Here is a 15,453-nt window from a genome sequence, read left to right as displayed (position 1 = left end):
GTCTGTATTAGTTTAGGGGTCTGGTCTGTTTTAGTTTAGGGGTCTGGTCTGCGGTCTGTATTTAGGGGTCTGGTCTGCTGTCTGTATTAGTTTAGGGGTCTGGTCTGCGGTCTGTCTTAGTTTAGGGGTCTGGTCTGCGGTCTGTCTTAGTTTAGGGGTCTGGTCTGTCTTAGTTTAGGGGTCTGGTCTGTATTAGTTTAGGGGTCTGGTCTGTATTAGTTTAGGGGTCTGGTCTGTTTTAGTTTAGGGGTCTGGTCTGCGGTCTGTATTTAGGGGTCTGGTCTGCTGTCTGTATTAGTTTAGGGGTCTGGTCTGCGGTCTGTCTTAGTTTAGGGGTCGGGTCTGTCTTAGTTTAGGGGTCTGGTCTGTCTTAGTTTAGGGGTCTGGTCTGTATTAGTTTAGGGGTCTGGTCTGTATTAGTTTAGGGGTCTGGTCTGTATTAGTTTAGGGGTCTGGTCTGTTTTAGTTTAGGGGTCTGGTCTGCGGTCTGTATTTAGGGGTCTGGTCTGCTGTCTGTATTAGTTTAGGGGTCTGGTCTGCGGTCTGTCTTAGTTTAGGGGTCTGGTCTGTATTAGTTTAGGGGTCTGGTCTGTCTTAGTTTAGGGGTCTGGTCTGTATTAGTTTAGGGGTCTGGTCTGTATTAGTTTAGGGGTCTGGTCTGTTTTAGTTTAGGGGTCTGGTCTGCGGTCTGTATTTAGGGGTCTGGTCTGCTGTCTGTATTAGTTTAGGGGTCTGGTCTGCGGTCTGTCTTAGTTTAGGGGTCTGGTCTGTATTAGTTTAGGGGTCTGGTCTGTATTAGTTTAGGGGTCTGGTCTGTATTAGTTTAGGGGTCTGGTCTGTTTTAGTTTAGGGGACTGGTCTGCGGTCTGTTTTAGTTTAGGGGTCTGGTCTGTTTTAGTTTAGGGGTATGACTAAGTCAGTACTGGTTCTGGGGGATCATGGTGAGTGTTTGCACTGGTTCTTTGGGATCATGGTCGGTGTCAGCCCTGGTTCTAGGGTATCATGGTTGGTGTCGGTGCAGGGGTCTGAGCTTGGCTCTGCTTTAGTTCAGTTCTTTGGGTGATTGGGGTCTGTCTTCATTTTGCAGTATATTGGGGGGGCCATGTGCACAGTTTGAGTCTGATGCTGTAGTCGGGGAATGTGTCATAATAGAGGAGCAGAACGTAAACCATTTTCTGCTCTGCTTCACGTCACCTTTCAGAATTTGCCTGATCACTTCAGATATTGTCAGTAGATTATAATGGTTGTAGTGTGTGACAATCATTGTTCGGCCACGGTGCGACTCCACAGACAGGCGGGGATGAAGCAGTGCTGTGACAGTGGTCCTGATGAGGAGCAGGCGGCAGATGCCAATCACTGATCAGCAGCCAGTGCCGCTCCTGTGACTCCCCTGCTCTGGATCTGCAGTGCATTGTTAGCCCTGGGCAGTAACTCCTCACAGGAGGCTGCAGCTGTGGTGTGTGATGGGTCATCATCAATGAGGCGGCTGCAGCATCTCCATCAGCGCTGCTCCCTGGGCTGGCCGTGTAACATGAAGCCTCTCAGCATCCTCCCTGCTCCTCACTGCACGCAGCTGCTGCTGGGCTAGGGGGGCTTCTTCTGCACCAGCACCATGGCCACAGACAGTGAGTACAATCCTGTGATGGGAGACGGCAGGGAAGGGGATGGTGCAGTCATTTTGTTTACATTTTGTAAGTAGGTACCAACCCCTCCTGGCAGATCTGCAATAGGAGCCTGTGCAGAGGATGGGGAGGTTAGTGCCAGAGGAGGAATCTGTGACTGCTGTGTATGATTGTGTGCATGTGTAGTACTGTATGTGTATAGCTATGTACATGTGTAATGTATGTGTAGTGTTATATGTGTATAGCTGTGTACATGTGTAGTGTAAGTGTAGGGCTTCATGTATGTGTAGTGTATGTGTATAACTGTGTACATGTGTAATGCTGTGTGCTTGTGTACTATATGTGTAGGGTAGTGTATGTGTAGTGCTGTATATGTATAGCTGTGTGCATGTGTAATGTATGTGTATAGCTGTGTGCATGTGTAATGTATGTGTAGTGCTGTATGTGTGTAGCTGTGTGCATGTGTATAACTGTGTACATGTGCAGTGCTGTGTGCATGTGTAATGTATGTATAGGGCTATATGTATGTGTGTACTGTACATGTGTAGTGCTATATGTGTATAGCTGTGTACATGTGTAGTGCTGTATGCATGTGTAATGTAAGTGTAGGGCTGTATGCATGTGTAGTGTATAACTGTGCACATGTGTAATGTATGTATAGGGCTATATGTATGTATATACTGTACATGTGTAGCTCTATATGTGTGTAGTGCTGTGTGCATGTGTAGTACTGTATGTGTATACTGTATCTGTGTACATAGACGTGTCATTTTCTAGCTATGGTGTAAGATCTCTCCTACTTATAGGTATCCATCTAATATTATTCTAGGATCTATCAGTCTCTATCTATCTATCACAGTACTTCTCAATCTATGAAGCTGCGCTCAGCAGTGCTGTGCCCCCTAGTTGTTGGTGAGGATCAGCTTGGCAGAATAGTCATAGCTGTGATTATGGGCTGTCATCTGCTTTTTCTGGCTGCAAAGTTTAACAACATAATTTACTAATTATAAAGTTCTACAAAGTTCAGGAAACAAAAACATAAACGGAGCTGTATCTGTTATTTAGCATAACCTTGCACCAGCAATGGCGAGCCCCAGGCACCAGCGGTGGCGAGGCCCAGGCGCCAGCGGTGGCGAGGCCCAGGCGCCAGCGGTGGCGAGGCCCAGGCGCCAGCGGTGGCGAGGCCCAGGCACCAGCGGTGGCGAGGCCCAGGCTCCAGCGGTGGCGAGGCCCAGGCACCAGCGCGGTCTATCTAATGAGGCCCAGAACACCTTGGTTTAGAATTCCTGATCTTACAGTCGCTATCCATTCTATTCATCTATCTACCATATGTAAACTAATCAGAGCACTGTGGGGCATACAGACCAGCCTGATTTATGGACGACTTCTGCGTTAGATTTCTCATGACTGGCACATCGGATCTCTACAGAAAAGGGGTCATATTTATTGGGGAACAAGCACCTGTACAGCCATATCCCCACTACATCTGTAAAACGGGACAGGTTCCCTTTAACACCTCTCCACTGGGTGATAAGTTATTAGTGGGAGATATTGATCAGACATTACAGCTTTGTGTTGGTTTTGGTTCATTTGGCAGTTATTGATTTCTTGCACTTTTCTGATGGGTGCATTAGGGCTGCAGCGCTTACTGGACAAGCTGCGTGTGGACGTTATGTGTCCAGCTCACAGCGTCTAGCTCATTGAATACCAGAGGCGTTTATAGTTCAAAGGTTATAACGGGTCAGTTACCCTAGATCGGTTTGCATCTACACTGTAGTTTAGTGTTCTCCAACCCTTACAGTGGGTACAGAAAGTATTCAGACCCCTTTCAATTTTTCACTCTTTGTTTCATTGCAGCCATTTGGTAAATTCTAAAAAGTTCATTTTTTTCCTCATTAATATACACTCTGCACCCCATCTTGACTGAAAAAAAACAGAAATGTAGAAATTTTAGCAAATTTATTAAAAAATAAAAGCTGAAATATCACATAAGTATTCAGACCCTTTGCTCAGTGTTGAGTAGAAGCCCCCTTTTGAGCTAGTTCAGCCATGAGTCTTCTTGGGAATGATGCAACAAGTTTTTCACAGCTGGATTTGGGGATCCTCTGCCATTCTTCCTTGCAGATCCTCTCCAGTTCTGTCAGGTTGGATGGTGAACATTGGTGGACAGCCATTTTCAGGTCTCTCCAGAGATGCTCAATTGGGTTTAGATCAGGGCTCTGGCTGGTCCAGTCAAGAATGGTCACAGAGTCGTTCTGAAGCCACTCCTTTGTTATTTTAGCTGTGTGCTTAGTCATTGTCTTGTTGGGAGATGAAACTTCGGCCAAGTCTGAGGTCCAGAGCACTCTGGAAGGGGTTTTCATCCAGGATATCTCTGTACTTGGCCGCATTCATGTTTCCTTCAATTGCAACCAGTCAACCTGTCCTTGCAGCTGAAAAACACCCCCATAGCATGATGCTACCACCACCATGTTTCACTGTTGGGATTATAATGGGCAGGTGATGAGCAGTGCCTGGTTTTCTCCACACATACCGCTTAGAATTATCACCAAAAAGTTCTATCTTCGTCTCATCAGACCAGAGAATCTTATTTCTCATAGTTGGGGAGTTCTTCATGTGTTTTTGAGCAAACTCCATGCGGGCTTTCATATGTCTTGCACTGAGGGGAGGCTTCCGTCGGGCCACTCTGCCATAAAGGCCCGACTGGTGGAGGGCTGCAGTGATAGTTGACTTTGTGCCACTTTCTCCCATCTCCCTACTGCATCTCTGGAGCTCAGCCACAGTGATCTTTGGGTTCTTCTTTACCTCTCTCACCAAGGCTCTTCTCCCACGATTGCTCAGTTTGGCTGAACGGCCAGGTCTAGGAAGACTTCTGGTGGTCCCAAACTTCTTCCATTTAAGGATTATGGAGGCCACTGTGCTCTTAGGAACCTTGAGTAATGCAGAAATTCTTTTGTAACCTTGGCCAGATCTGTGCCTTGCCACAATTCTGTCTCTGTGCTCCTTTGGCAGTCCCCTTGAGCTCATGATTCTCATTTGGTCTGACATGTACTGTGAGCTGTGAGGTCTTATATAGACAGGTGTGTGCCTTTCCAAATCAAGTCCTATCAGTTTAATTAAACACAGCTGGACTCCAATGAAGGAGTAGAACCTGCTCAAGGAGGATCACATGGAAATGGACAGCACGTGACTGAAATATGAGTGTCTGAGCAAAGGGTCTGAATACTTATGACATGTGATATTTCAGTTTTTCTTTTTTTAATAAATTTGCAAAAATTTCTACATTTCTGTTTCTTTTTCAGTCAAGATGGGGCGCAGAGTGTACTTTAATGAGAAAAAAATGAACTTTTTAGAATTTACCAAATGGCTGCAATGAAACAAAGAGTGAAATATTTAAAGGGGTCTGAATACTTTCCGTACCCACTGTAATTCTCCATGTATTGTAAAGCTACAACTCCAGCATCCTCATGGAGAGCCATGAGTTGGAGATCACCACTTTAGTCTATGAAAGCCTTAAAGGGGTTGTCCAGGTTAATTGTACACATTGCAGGCTGTGAGGATTCTCTGGTGTCAGGTGCTTGATCACAAGTATGCAATTTGCATATATGCGGTCACATGCCAACTAGACGTGTGTAGCCTCGCTCAATACAAGTGAATTGAGCAAAGCTAAAGACGTCTAGTCGGAATGTGTCCAGAAGTATGCATATCGCTAGCAGCAGGGAATCTTCACAGCGTGCACTGTGCATGCTGTTAAAATTCACAAGTTTGCAGTCACACAGATTGACTGCAGACTTGAACTCCAAGTCTGGACAACCCCTTGCCAGTCGCCAAACTTTTGCTTACCTTTAGCGGATCGTGTGGCTTTGTTGCTCCGAAGCGATTAAATACAAAATAAAGAGGATTTCTGAGTTTTTGCGTGAAATTCTTCATGAATTTAGCACAAAGTCAACGGCTAGCATAAGACAAAAGAAAAGTAAAGTGACAAAAAAAAATTATTCATTCTATTTTTTCAGCATTAGTTTTTATTTTTTTGTAGTGTAAGATGATGTCAAACGATAATGTTTTACATTTCCCGTTGTCATATATTGACCTCATCTCTATAAATTAAAGAATATCTAAGGCTCCATGTATATAAATCTACTCATCGGAGTATTAGAGTGTCTATGTCCACTTATTAATAGATTTTCTTAACTTAGTAAAAAACAAATGCTGAAAAAAACAGATTGTGAACACAGGTGTAATTATTTTCTGTCGCTGAGTGTTATTGGCACTGTATATGGCTTTTATTTTGGCTCCACTGGACCTTGTTCTGCTGTAGTGGTATTGTGTACAGGTTATATATCAGTACTGCAGACCAAGACTAAATTCTCACTTTGCGGCACTGCTGGAAAAAAAAAAAACCTTCTTGACACAGCCAATTTTCGCAGAGAACACAGGAGCGTTCTGCCAATGGGCTTAGGGAGATAGTTGTCAGCCAAACGATCATATGGCCACAAGTATCCAAAGTGTCTGGGGGACTTAATTGTTTTGGCATATTGCTTAGGTAAGATCCCTATCTTAGAGATCACACTTGGCACCCCCTGCTAGAGAATGAAAGGACCACTACTCTGTTTTAGCAGTTTTTACTTGCAGAGCAGCGCTCTCCGCCACCAGCTCTGCTGGAAACTGGATTGCAACCCTGTGAAGGCCCGTGGTCTCCCATGGGCGTAATACTACTCAGACAAAACAGGGTGGCCATACTTTGTCTGCTTTGTGATTCAATAAACACATAGAACAGTCCCAGCAAATACCCAAGATGGTACAACATTACACAGTCTCACACTTCCGCTCCGCCCGCCTGGGATAGAACAGTTGCGACTTTGGTATTTCCAGGGCCAACTATCTCAACCAGTGGCCCCCCGCTTCTGGCGGGTCCCCACAGAGAGAAGGTAGCGTCAAGCTTAGGAGGCTAGCAATCCATCGAGGTACAAGGCCAGGAGACCCAAGGGACTCACCCTGTCCTCTCCAATACTTTCCATGGGGCCAGATGACCATCTGGCCCCAATCTGGCTTCTTCAAATGTCTCCATGGATTCCAGGCGACCGGTGGGTCCCTCCTGGCAACCCCAAACAACATATCAATGGGGCCTGGTGACTTCATCGTCCCAACCTGGTCTCCCCAAATGTATTTCTGATGGTCAATGAAGCCAATCTGTATCTTTCCAGTCAGGGCTATATATCCTTAGACTAGAATCATGTAGAATCCAAATCTGTGTCTCTTTAGGTAAAGCCATACTTCCAAGCTGATGGTGTGACAGAGTCTCTTTCTAATTTCTGACCCAAGTCTCCTTTCAGCAGGATAGATAAACCCTTTTTCTATTTACATATAAAGGTCATCAGTCACAGGTCAGAAGTAAAGGTGCAGGGCTTACCCAGGTCTCATTGTTTGAGCTAATCAATTTACATAGCTGGTATAGCAGGGGATCTTTTTAAATCAACATAATTAGCAAACATTCATTGTTCCCAAACCCAAAAGGAGACAATAATCAGGGTTATACAAATACTGGTCTGTTCTTATTGACCAAGCTCATAAATATACATACAATATTAGCTTTGGGTTGACTTGTGAATGCATTTCTCTTGGACTAACAAATCTAAACGTCTGGCTTATTAAGATTTTAGTCTGTATCGTCACAAACCCCATTCACAAACTAGGGTTGTGGCTTCTCCACTGCTTCAGAGCAGCACTCCCAGTTACCAACTGTGCGGTGCTGTGTTTCCGTTTACTGCAGAGCTGCATTCTTGTGAAAGATGAGTGAGGGTCGCAGAAGTTGGAAGCCCACGATCAGAAATTGGTGACATATAATTGTAGTCATCACTTTCTTCCTTGGAATAATCCTTTGTAATAGATTGTCAGCAAAAGAAAAAACAATTAAAAATGAAGTCAGTGTTTACTGACGCGCTGAGCCGTCTGTCCCGGCTCCTGCTGTATTCATGCTGTGAACGGTAGCCATTGCTTGGTCGGATGCCATGTACATCACATTAATATTATATGTGCTAACCTTACAGAAAATAATAATGACAAGCAGATTACATTAAAGGGAATGTGTCGCCAAGTTTTTTTTCTACCACATCTGAGAGCGGCAAAATGTAGGGGCAGAGACCCTGATTCTAGCGATGTCATTTACTGTCATTTTGATAAAATTACAGATTTATGTTCTGCAGATCTAGCAGCTCTTTGAATGCTGAACTCTGTATAACCCTGCCCACACCCCTGATTGGCAACTTTCTGTGTACACTCTGCAAACCAGTGGTGTGGGCGGGGTTATTCAGAGCCCATGAATATGGAGGACTACATGGTAGCAGGTTTACTAGTCCTCTAGTGATAATCTCCTGCTGATAAAATAGTGATTTTATAAAACTACAGCAAGCAGCCCAGTGAGTGACACATCGCTGGAATCAGGGTCTCTGCCCCTACATCATTCTGTTCTCAGATTAGGTGGAAAAACCTGGTGACAGATTCCCTTTAATAGGAAATAGCTTACATTGAAAGAATTGCTATTAAAAGATTTGCTGGTGATGACTTAAAGGGATTTTCCCATGAACAAAAGTTCATTTTAATCAATAGATCTTGGAATAATAATAATTTCCACAATTGGATGTGTTTAAATAAAATGTTCCTGTGCTGAGATAATGTTATAAATGTGCCCCTGCTGTGTACTGTGTAATGGCTGTGTCTGACCGTGCAGGAACATGGTCTGATCATACCACATCTCCTGGGCAGGAGAGGAAGCAAAAGAGTATACAGACAGGACAGCACGGGATCACAGCCGATTCTTTCTGTAAGGTAAAACATTGCTTAAAAACAGACAGTGAAATGTTTTACCTCACAGAAAGAATCAGCTGTGATCCCGTGCTGTAATGTCTGTATACTCTTTTGCGTCCTCCCCTGCCCAGGAGCTGTGGTATGATCAGACCATGTTCCTGCACGGTCAGACACAGCGATTACACAGTACACAGCAGGGGCACATTTATAAGATTATCTCACCACAGGAACATTTTATTTAAACACATCCAATTGTGGAACTTATTATTATTCCAAGATCTATTGATTAAAATAAACTTTTCTTTATGGGAAAACCCCTTTAAATGGCAAGTGATAGGGGGGCTCCATTTATGTACACAACCAGTCATTGCTGATTGATCTGTAGCGCCCCGGCGGGTTCAGTCACCACAGAGGTACTGCACCACACCCAGAGGTGTGGTATCCCACTCTCAGGTAAGGAGGGAGTACTACCCGGGACCCACCCACCTGCATCTAACACTACACCATTCCAGACCAGCAGGAGGGGCAAGATGCACTGGCTTATGCTGAGCCCTGTCCCTGGTTGGAAGTGGGGGGAACCGATTGAGGGGGAACCAAGTAGTGGGTGTGGGTGGAGGAAGAAGACCAGGGGAGCACTTCAGTAGGAGTACAAAAGGGAACCATCTTGGGAAGGAGACAGGACAGTCTGAGGAGAAGTAGTGGGAGCCGGAGCTCTGTAGGAGCTCTGACAGAGAAGAGGGCCTAGGTCGAGAGGCCCAGGAGGACTGGCTGGACGAGGAAGGGAGCAGAGGGAAGGCTCCAGAAGTGAGGGGATCCCAGGGGCACGGCAAGTGCGGAAGCCACCTGTGCGCTCGAATCTACCAGAGTGTGGAGGGATCAGGCCGCAAGGGGGACCCGCCCCTAACTAGTGGAGAACTACAAGGCTCAGATAGAAACCGGAGGCTTCTGTACTTTCAGGGTGCAGTTGCTCACAACCGTAAATTGCCGAAAAAGTAGCCGCATAGAGTCCAGGGGACTGCACGTTGCCTGCCAAGATTCGAGGCTACCGACTTGAGACACTGGTTGCAAGGGGCAGGACAGGAGGGTGAGAGCCAGCGCAGGAAGACGACGGAGGAAGGCACATAGAGTGGGGTCCCGTTATGTACTTCTGAAACACCTGGGAATTTGCTTAACCCCTGCCTTGGTAAACACAGGACAGCGTGGGAGGTTACCCTGGTCCTGGTAGCCTAGAACTGTGAGTAAATCTTGAAGACTGCACCCCACTGTGTCCTAGAATTATTATCTACGCCATCCCCTGCACTACACTGCACTATCTACCTCATCAAATCATCACTGCCCTGGAGCTGAGCTCTGCCTGTGGAGAGCTGAACCAACTCTGCTGCATCACCATCAGCTCCAGAGGATCTGCACCGCAGCGGCGGCTCCCTTTAGCCGCATACCACAGGTGGCGTCATGAACATTAAACTATAAAAACTATAATCCCCTTTCAATAAGCCCCTTTTATTGACTGCCCTGGGTCACGGACCGGGTCACCGCCACTGTGACATCCCCTGCACCGACCGGCCCGGCACAGAGTACCCCACAGCCCAGGGGGCGCGTCCGATCCCTATGGTCGTGCCTTTGTGCAACTCTACTGATTATTACCTTGAGCCATACAGCATTGATTTTGACACGTCAGATGTCTGTGTTACTAATATATGGAGAGCGGATATTAATGTCTGACATAATTAGATTTTTTTTCTGCATGAGTCTGTGGCCCAGATATAGGACGGTGCACTCTGGGACACATTACACGGCTTGATGAGCTGCCCACGTGATGAACACAGGGAGTGAGCAGAGAATGTTTTCTGCAGTACAGCCAAGTACCAGAGATTCTCCGGACTGACACAAACCTCTCCTGATAGCACCAACATATACTGACATGCTGTCACAAATCTATTCGCAAACTGTGCAGAAACCGATCAGGAAGGAGATTTAATCAGTGAAACGTATCTGTTGTTTCAGGTGACTTTTCACAATGTATTGTGTGTGTACATGAGGAATATCACTATACCTGCCCATTATATGGCTAGTATCCTACATTTTTCACCAGTTTTCCCCTCTGCTGTCTCCCTAATTGCCACTTGTTTCTTCTGATCTATCGAGAGGAAACTAGCTGCCATGATGTCTCCCATGCACAGCCCACACAGACATGAGAGATTTATACTCTCCTGTCTCTAGGTAGCACATGCTCAGCATGGAGTATATTATATACCTGTACTGAGCAGTGTTGCTGTGCATCCAGCTCTTGTGTGAGCTATAATACTTACTACAAAGCAGCGGCACAGTCTGTGTTTCAGTTCTTCTCTCTCTCATTGTACAGTTTCCTTCTTCTCTCTCTCCATATACTTCCATTGACAGCAAATGAGCTAATCCGTTACCGAGCTAAATGTCTGTATCTCTCAAGATGGATTTTTTGCAATTTTTGAGAGAATGATACATTTAACATAGTAACATAGTTTTTAAGGTTGAAGGAAGACTAAGTCCATCTAGTTCAACCCATAGCCTAACATGTTGATCCAGAGGAAGGCAAAAAAAAAACCATGTGGCAACACTAAGCTCCACATTGGGGAAAAAAATTCCTTCCTGACTCCATACGACAATCAGACTAGTTCCCTGGATCAACGCCCTATCAAGAAATCTAGTATATATAACCGGTAATATTATACTTTTCAAGAAAGGCATCCAGGCCCTTCTTAAATTTTAACAGTGAATCCCTCATTACAACATCATGCAGCAGAGAGTCCCATAGTCTCACTGCTCTTACAGTAAAGAATCCGCGTCTGTGATTATGATTAAACCTTCTTTCCTCCAGACGTAGAAGATGCCCCCTTGTCCCGGTCTCAGACCTCAGAGTAAAAAGATCAGTAGACAGGTCTTTGTACTGTCCCCTCATATACTTGTACATAGTAATAAGATCACCCCTAAGCCTTCGTTTTTCCACAGTAAATAACCCCAAGTGTAATAACCTATCTTGGTATTGCAGACCCCCCAGTCCTCTAATAATCTTGGTCGCTCTTCTCTGCACCCGCTCTAGTTCAGCTATGTCTTTCTTATACGCCGGAGACCAGAACTGTACACAGTATTCTAAGTGTGGTCGCACTAGTGACTTGTATAGAGGTAAAATTATCTTCTCCTCATCAGCATCTATGCCTCTTTTAATGCATCCCATTATTTTATTTGCCTTTGCAGCAGCTGCCTGACACTGGCCACTAAACGTGAGCTTGTCGTCCACCAATACACCCAGGTCTTTTTCAGTTACAGTTTTGCCCAGTGTTTTACAATTAAGCATATAATTATACATTTTATTTCCTCTGCCCAAGTTCATTACCTTACATTTATCCCCATTAAAGCTCATTTGCCATTTATCAGCCCAAGCTTCTAGTTTACATAGATCCTCCTGTAATATAAAATTGTCCTCCTCTGTATTGATTACCCTGCAGAGTTTAGTGTCATCTGCAAATATTGAAATATTACTCTGTATGCCCCCTACAAGATCATTAATAAATATGTTAAAAAGAAGGGGCCCAATACTGACCCCTGTGGTACCCCACTGTTAACTCCAGTCTGAGTGTTTTCCATTAATAACCACCCTTTGTTTCCTATCACAGCCAATTCTTAACCCACATACATATATTTTCCCCTATCCCCATTGTTCTCATTTTATGTATCAACCTTTTGTGTGGAACCGTATCAAAAGCTTTCGAAAAGTCCATATACACAACATCCACTGCATTTCCTTGGTCCAGTCCAGAACTTGCCTCCTCATAAAAGCTGATCAGATTAGTTTGACAGGAACGGTCTCTCATAAACCCATGTTGATATTGGGTCATGAGGTTATTCTTCTTCAGATACTCTATTATAGCATCTCTTAGGAAACCCTCCAGGATTTTACCCACAGTAGAGGTTAAGCTTACCGGCCTAGAATTTCCAAGTTCAGTTTTTGTCCCCTTTTTGAATATTGGCACCACATTTGCTATACGCCAGTCGTGTGGTACAAATCCTGTTATTATGGAATCTTTAAAGATTAAAAATAATGGTCTATCTCTGACGTTACTTAATTCCAGCAGTACTCGCGGGTGTATCCCATCCGGGCCCGGGGATTTGTCAACTTTAGTGATTTTTAGACGCCGCCGTACTTCCTGCTGGGTTAAGCAAGTGACATTTAATGGAGAATTTTTGTCATCACTAATCATGTTTTCGGTCATGCGATTTTCTTGTGTAAATACGGTTGAAAAAAAATCATTTATCATATTGGCTTTTTCCTCATCTTCATCCACCATTTCACCCAGACTATTTTTAAGGGGGCCAACACTATCATTTTTTAGTTTTTTACTATTTATGTACTTAAAGAATATTTTGGGGTTATTTTTACTTTCTCTGGCAATGATTCTCTCTGCCTCAATCTTTGCTGCCTTGATTTGGTTTTTACATAATTTATTTAATTTTCTATATTTATTTAATGCCTCATCACTACCTACTTGCTTTAGTTCTCTAAATGCTTTCTTTTTGTCACTTATTGCGCCCCTTACAGCTCTATTTAGCCATAGTGGTTTCCTACTATTTCTAGCATGTTTATTCCCATAGGGTATATATTGTACACAGGTCCTATTCAGGATGTTAATAAATGTCTCCCATTTGCTTTGTGTAGTTTTATGTCTCAGGATATCGTCCCAGTTTATTGCACTAAGATCATCTCTTAACCGTTGGAAATTTGCCTTCCTGAAGTTTAGTGTCCTTGTAACCCCTCTACTACACATCTTATTAAAGGATACATGAAAACTTATTATTTTGTGATCACTATTACCCAAGTGACCCCCAACTCGTATATTTGATATGCGGTCTGGCCTGTTGGTTAATATTAGGTCTAGCAGTGCCCCCCTCCTTGTTGGGTCCTGAATCAGTTGTGAAAGGTAATTGTCTCTCATAGTTGTCAAAAACCTATTTCCTTTGCTTGAACTACATGTTTCTGTCCCCCAATGTATTTCAGGGTAGTTGAAGTCCCCCATAATAATGACTTCTCCTTGAGTCGCTGCTTCATCTATTTGCTTTACGAGGATATTCTCCGCTACTTCAATTATTTTTGGAGACTTATAACAAACCCCTATCAGTATTTTATTATTTTTTCTCCCTCCCCTTATCTCCACCCACAGGGACTCTACATTTTCATTAGATTCACATATATCCTCCCGCAAGATGGGTTTTATGGATGATTTTACATATAAACACCCCCCCCTCCTCGCTTGTTTGTACGGTCATTTCTGAACAGACTATAGCCCTGTAAATTAACTGCCCAGTCATGGCTCTCATCCAGCCATGTCTCAGATATCCCCACCGTGTCATAATTATTTTCCAACAAAATTAATTCTAATTCCTCCATTTTGTTGGTGAGGCTTCTGGCATTAGTGTACATGCATTTTATGTATCTCTCTGTACCTCTATTCCTTCTTACTTTATTGACTGTTCTAACCCCACCCCCAATTTCTTTATTTGTGCCCAAGTCACTATCTGCACTATCTAGAAGGTGGGGATTTTTGATAAGTGGAAAAAGAAGCAGATTTCTCTGATAAGATTTATTAGAAGGTATCTTATATGCACCTGTAACGTTAATTTATGAAAACTTTGTTAAAGCGACAGTGACCATTTAAAATCTTCATTATGTGTTATGCAAGGTGAGGGAAGAAACAAGTGTACAACGACGGGAAGAGGGGGAAGGGAGCCCAACAACTAGGCCAAGGGGGAGTGGAGACCCCTAGGCAGATCTAATATCACCCTGACTACCCTATCGTCCCTATATAGGTTTCGCACCTATGGCCGAGCAGGAAACCTAATCCCTGAATGTCCCTAGAGCTAGGCCCTAGGTAGGGAGAAGACAGGGTGAGCACTAGTCAGGCCCCACTGTAACTAAAGACAACAAGTAAACAAACAAAGGGGATACACTTAGTTTGAGAAGATACCAGAGAGATAACGCCAACTGTCCTCCAAGGGAAGTCCAAGAAGAAACTAGCCGACTACTAGTATTCCAGGCATGGACAGAGGAAAATAGAGCTATCACCGGCGACTCTCTGGAGACACAGAATTTTTAAACTACCAAGCAAAGGTGTGCCAATTAGCAGCAGGAGGTGAAGGTCATTGCTGTGCCCTAAATGGAGCATGATATCACTGCACTACAGAGATAAAAGGATCAAGAAGGCATCTGAAATGCCAAGCACAGTGACCTTCTACAGCCAGATACAGAACGACTGTCTGTCATACTTGATACACCCGTGACAGTACCCCCCTCTTTACAAGTGGCCTCCGAACACTCAGGACCAGGTTTCTCCGAATGAACGAACCAGCCTAGGGGCATTCACCTCTGATGCCAAAACCCACATCCTTTCCTCTGGACCATAACCCATCCAATGCACCAAGCACTGTAGGGAACGACGATTGAGACGAGAATCCACAATCCTCGAAATTTGAAACTCCAAATTACCATTAACCATGATTGGGGGCGGCAGCAGGGGAGAGGACTGAAGAGGTACCACATACTTCTTGAGCAGAGACCTGTGAAAAACATTGTGGATCTTAAGTGCCTGAGGTAACTCAAGACGAAATGCTGCAGGGTTAATGACGGCGGTTATTTTATAGGGACCAATAAATCTAGGTCCCAGCTTCCAGGAAGGAACCTTCAACTTGATATTCCTGGTAGACAACCACACAAAGTCATTCACACTTAGGTACAAATGTATGGGTGACAGGAATCGCACGCCAGGTCCGGACCTGTCTCCCATTATCTTCAAATTACTCTGAATCCCTAGCCACACCGAGGAAAGCAACGAAGCAAAACGTTCCTCCTCAGGAACTCCCGAAGCCCCTCCCCCACTAAGTACCAAACTGTGGATGGAAACCGTATGCACCAAAGAACGGTGACCTGCCAGTGGATTCTTGCCGATGATTAATAGCAAACTCGGCCAATGGTAAGTAAGATGCCCAATCCTCCTGGTTC

At 44.4% G+C, this 15,453-nt stretch overlaps 1 protein-coding gene across 2 annotated transcripts in view; it reads left to right on the top strand.

The window, feature by feature from the left end:
* Positions 1 to 1,257: 1,257 nt before the first annotated feature.
* The window catches only part of SYT16 (synaptotagmin 16), a 123,719-nt gene continuing 109,523 nt past the window's right edge, over positions 1,258 to 15,453 (top strand). The window contains exon 1 of one of the 2 annotated variants that reach the window (XM_073638710.1): positions 1,258 to 1,625. In XM_073638710.1, the coding sequence (XP_073494811.1) occupies positions 1,613 to 1,625 (13 nt within the window). In that variant the 5' untranslated portion in view covers positions 1,258 to 1,612. Of the gene's footprint in view, positions 1,626 to 1,651; positions 1,754 to 15,453 lie in introns of those variants that run through there. The other variant, XM_073638708.1, reaches the window with a different exon arrangement.

This window comes from Phyllobates terribilis, unplaced genomic scaffold (genome assembly GCF_046119375.1).
Source record: "Phyllobates terribilis strain yellow unplaced genomic scaffold, ASM4611937v1 Scaffold_7__3_contigs__length_470593459, whole genome shotgun sequence".
Classification (NCBI taxonomy): domain Eukaryota; kingdom Metazoa; phylum Chordata; class Amphibia; order Anura; family Dendrobatidae; genus Phyllobates; species Phyllobates terribilis.
The sequence above is the reverse complement of the archived record's forward strand: the minus strand, read 5'-3'. Positions and strand labels throughout refer to the sequence as shown.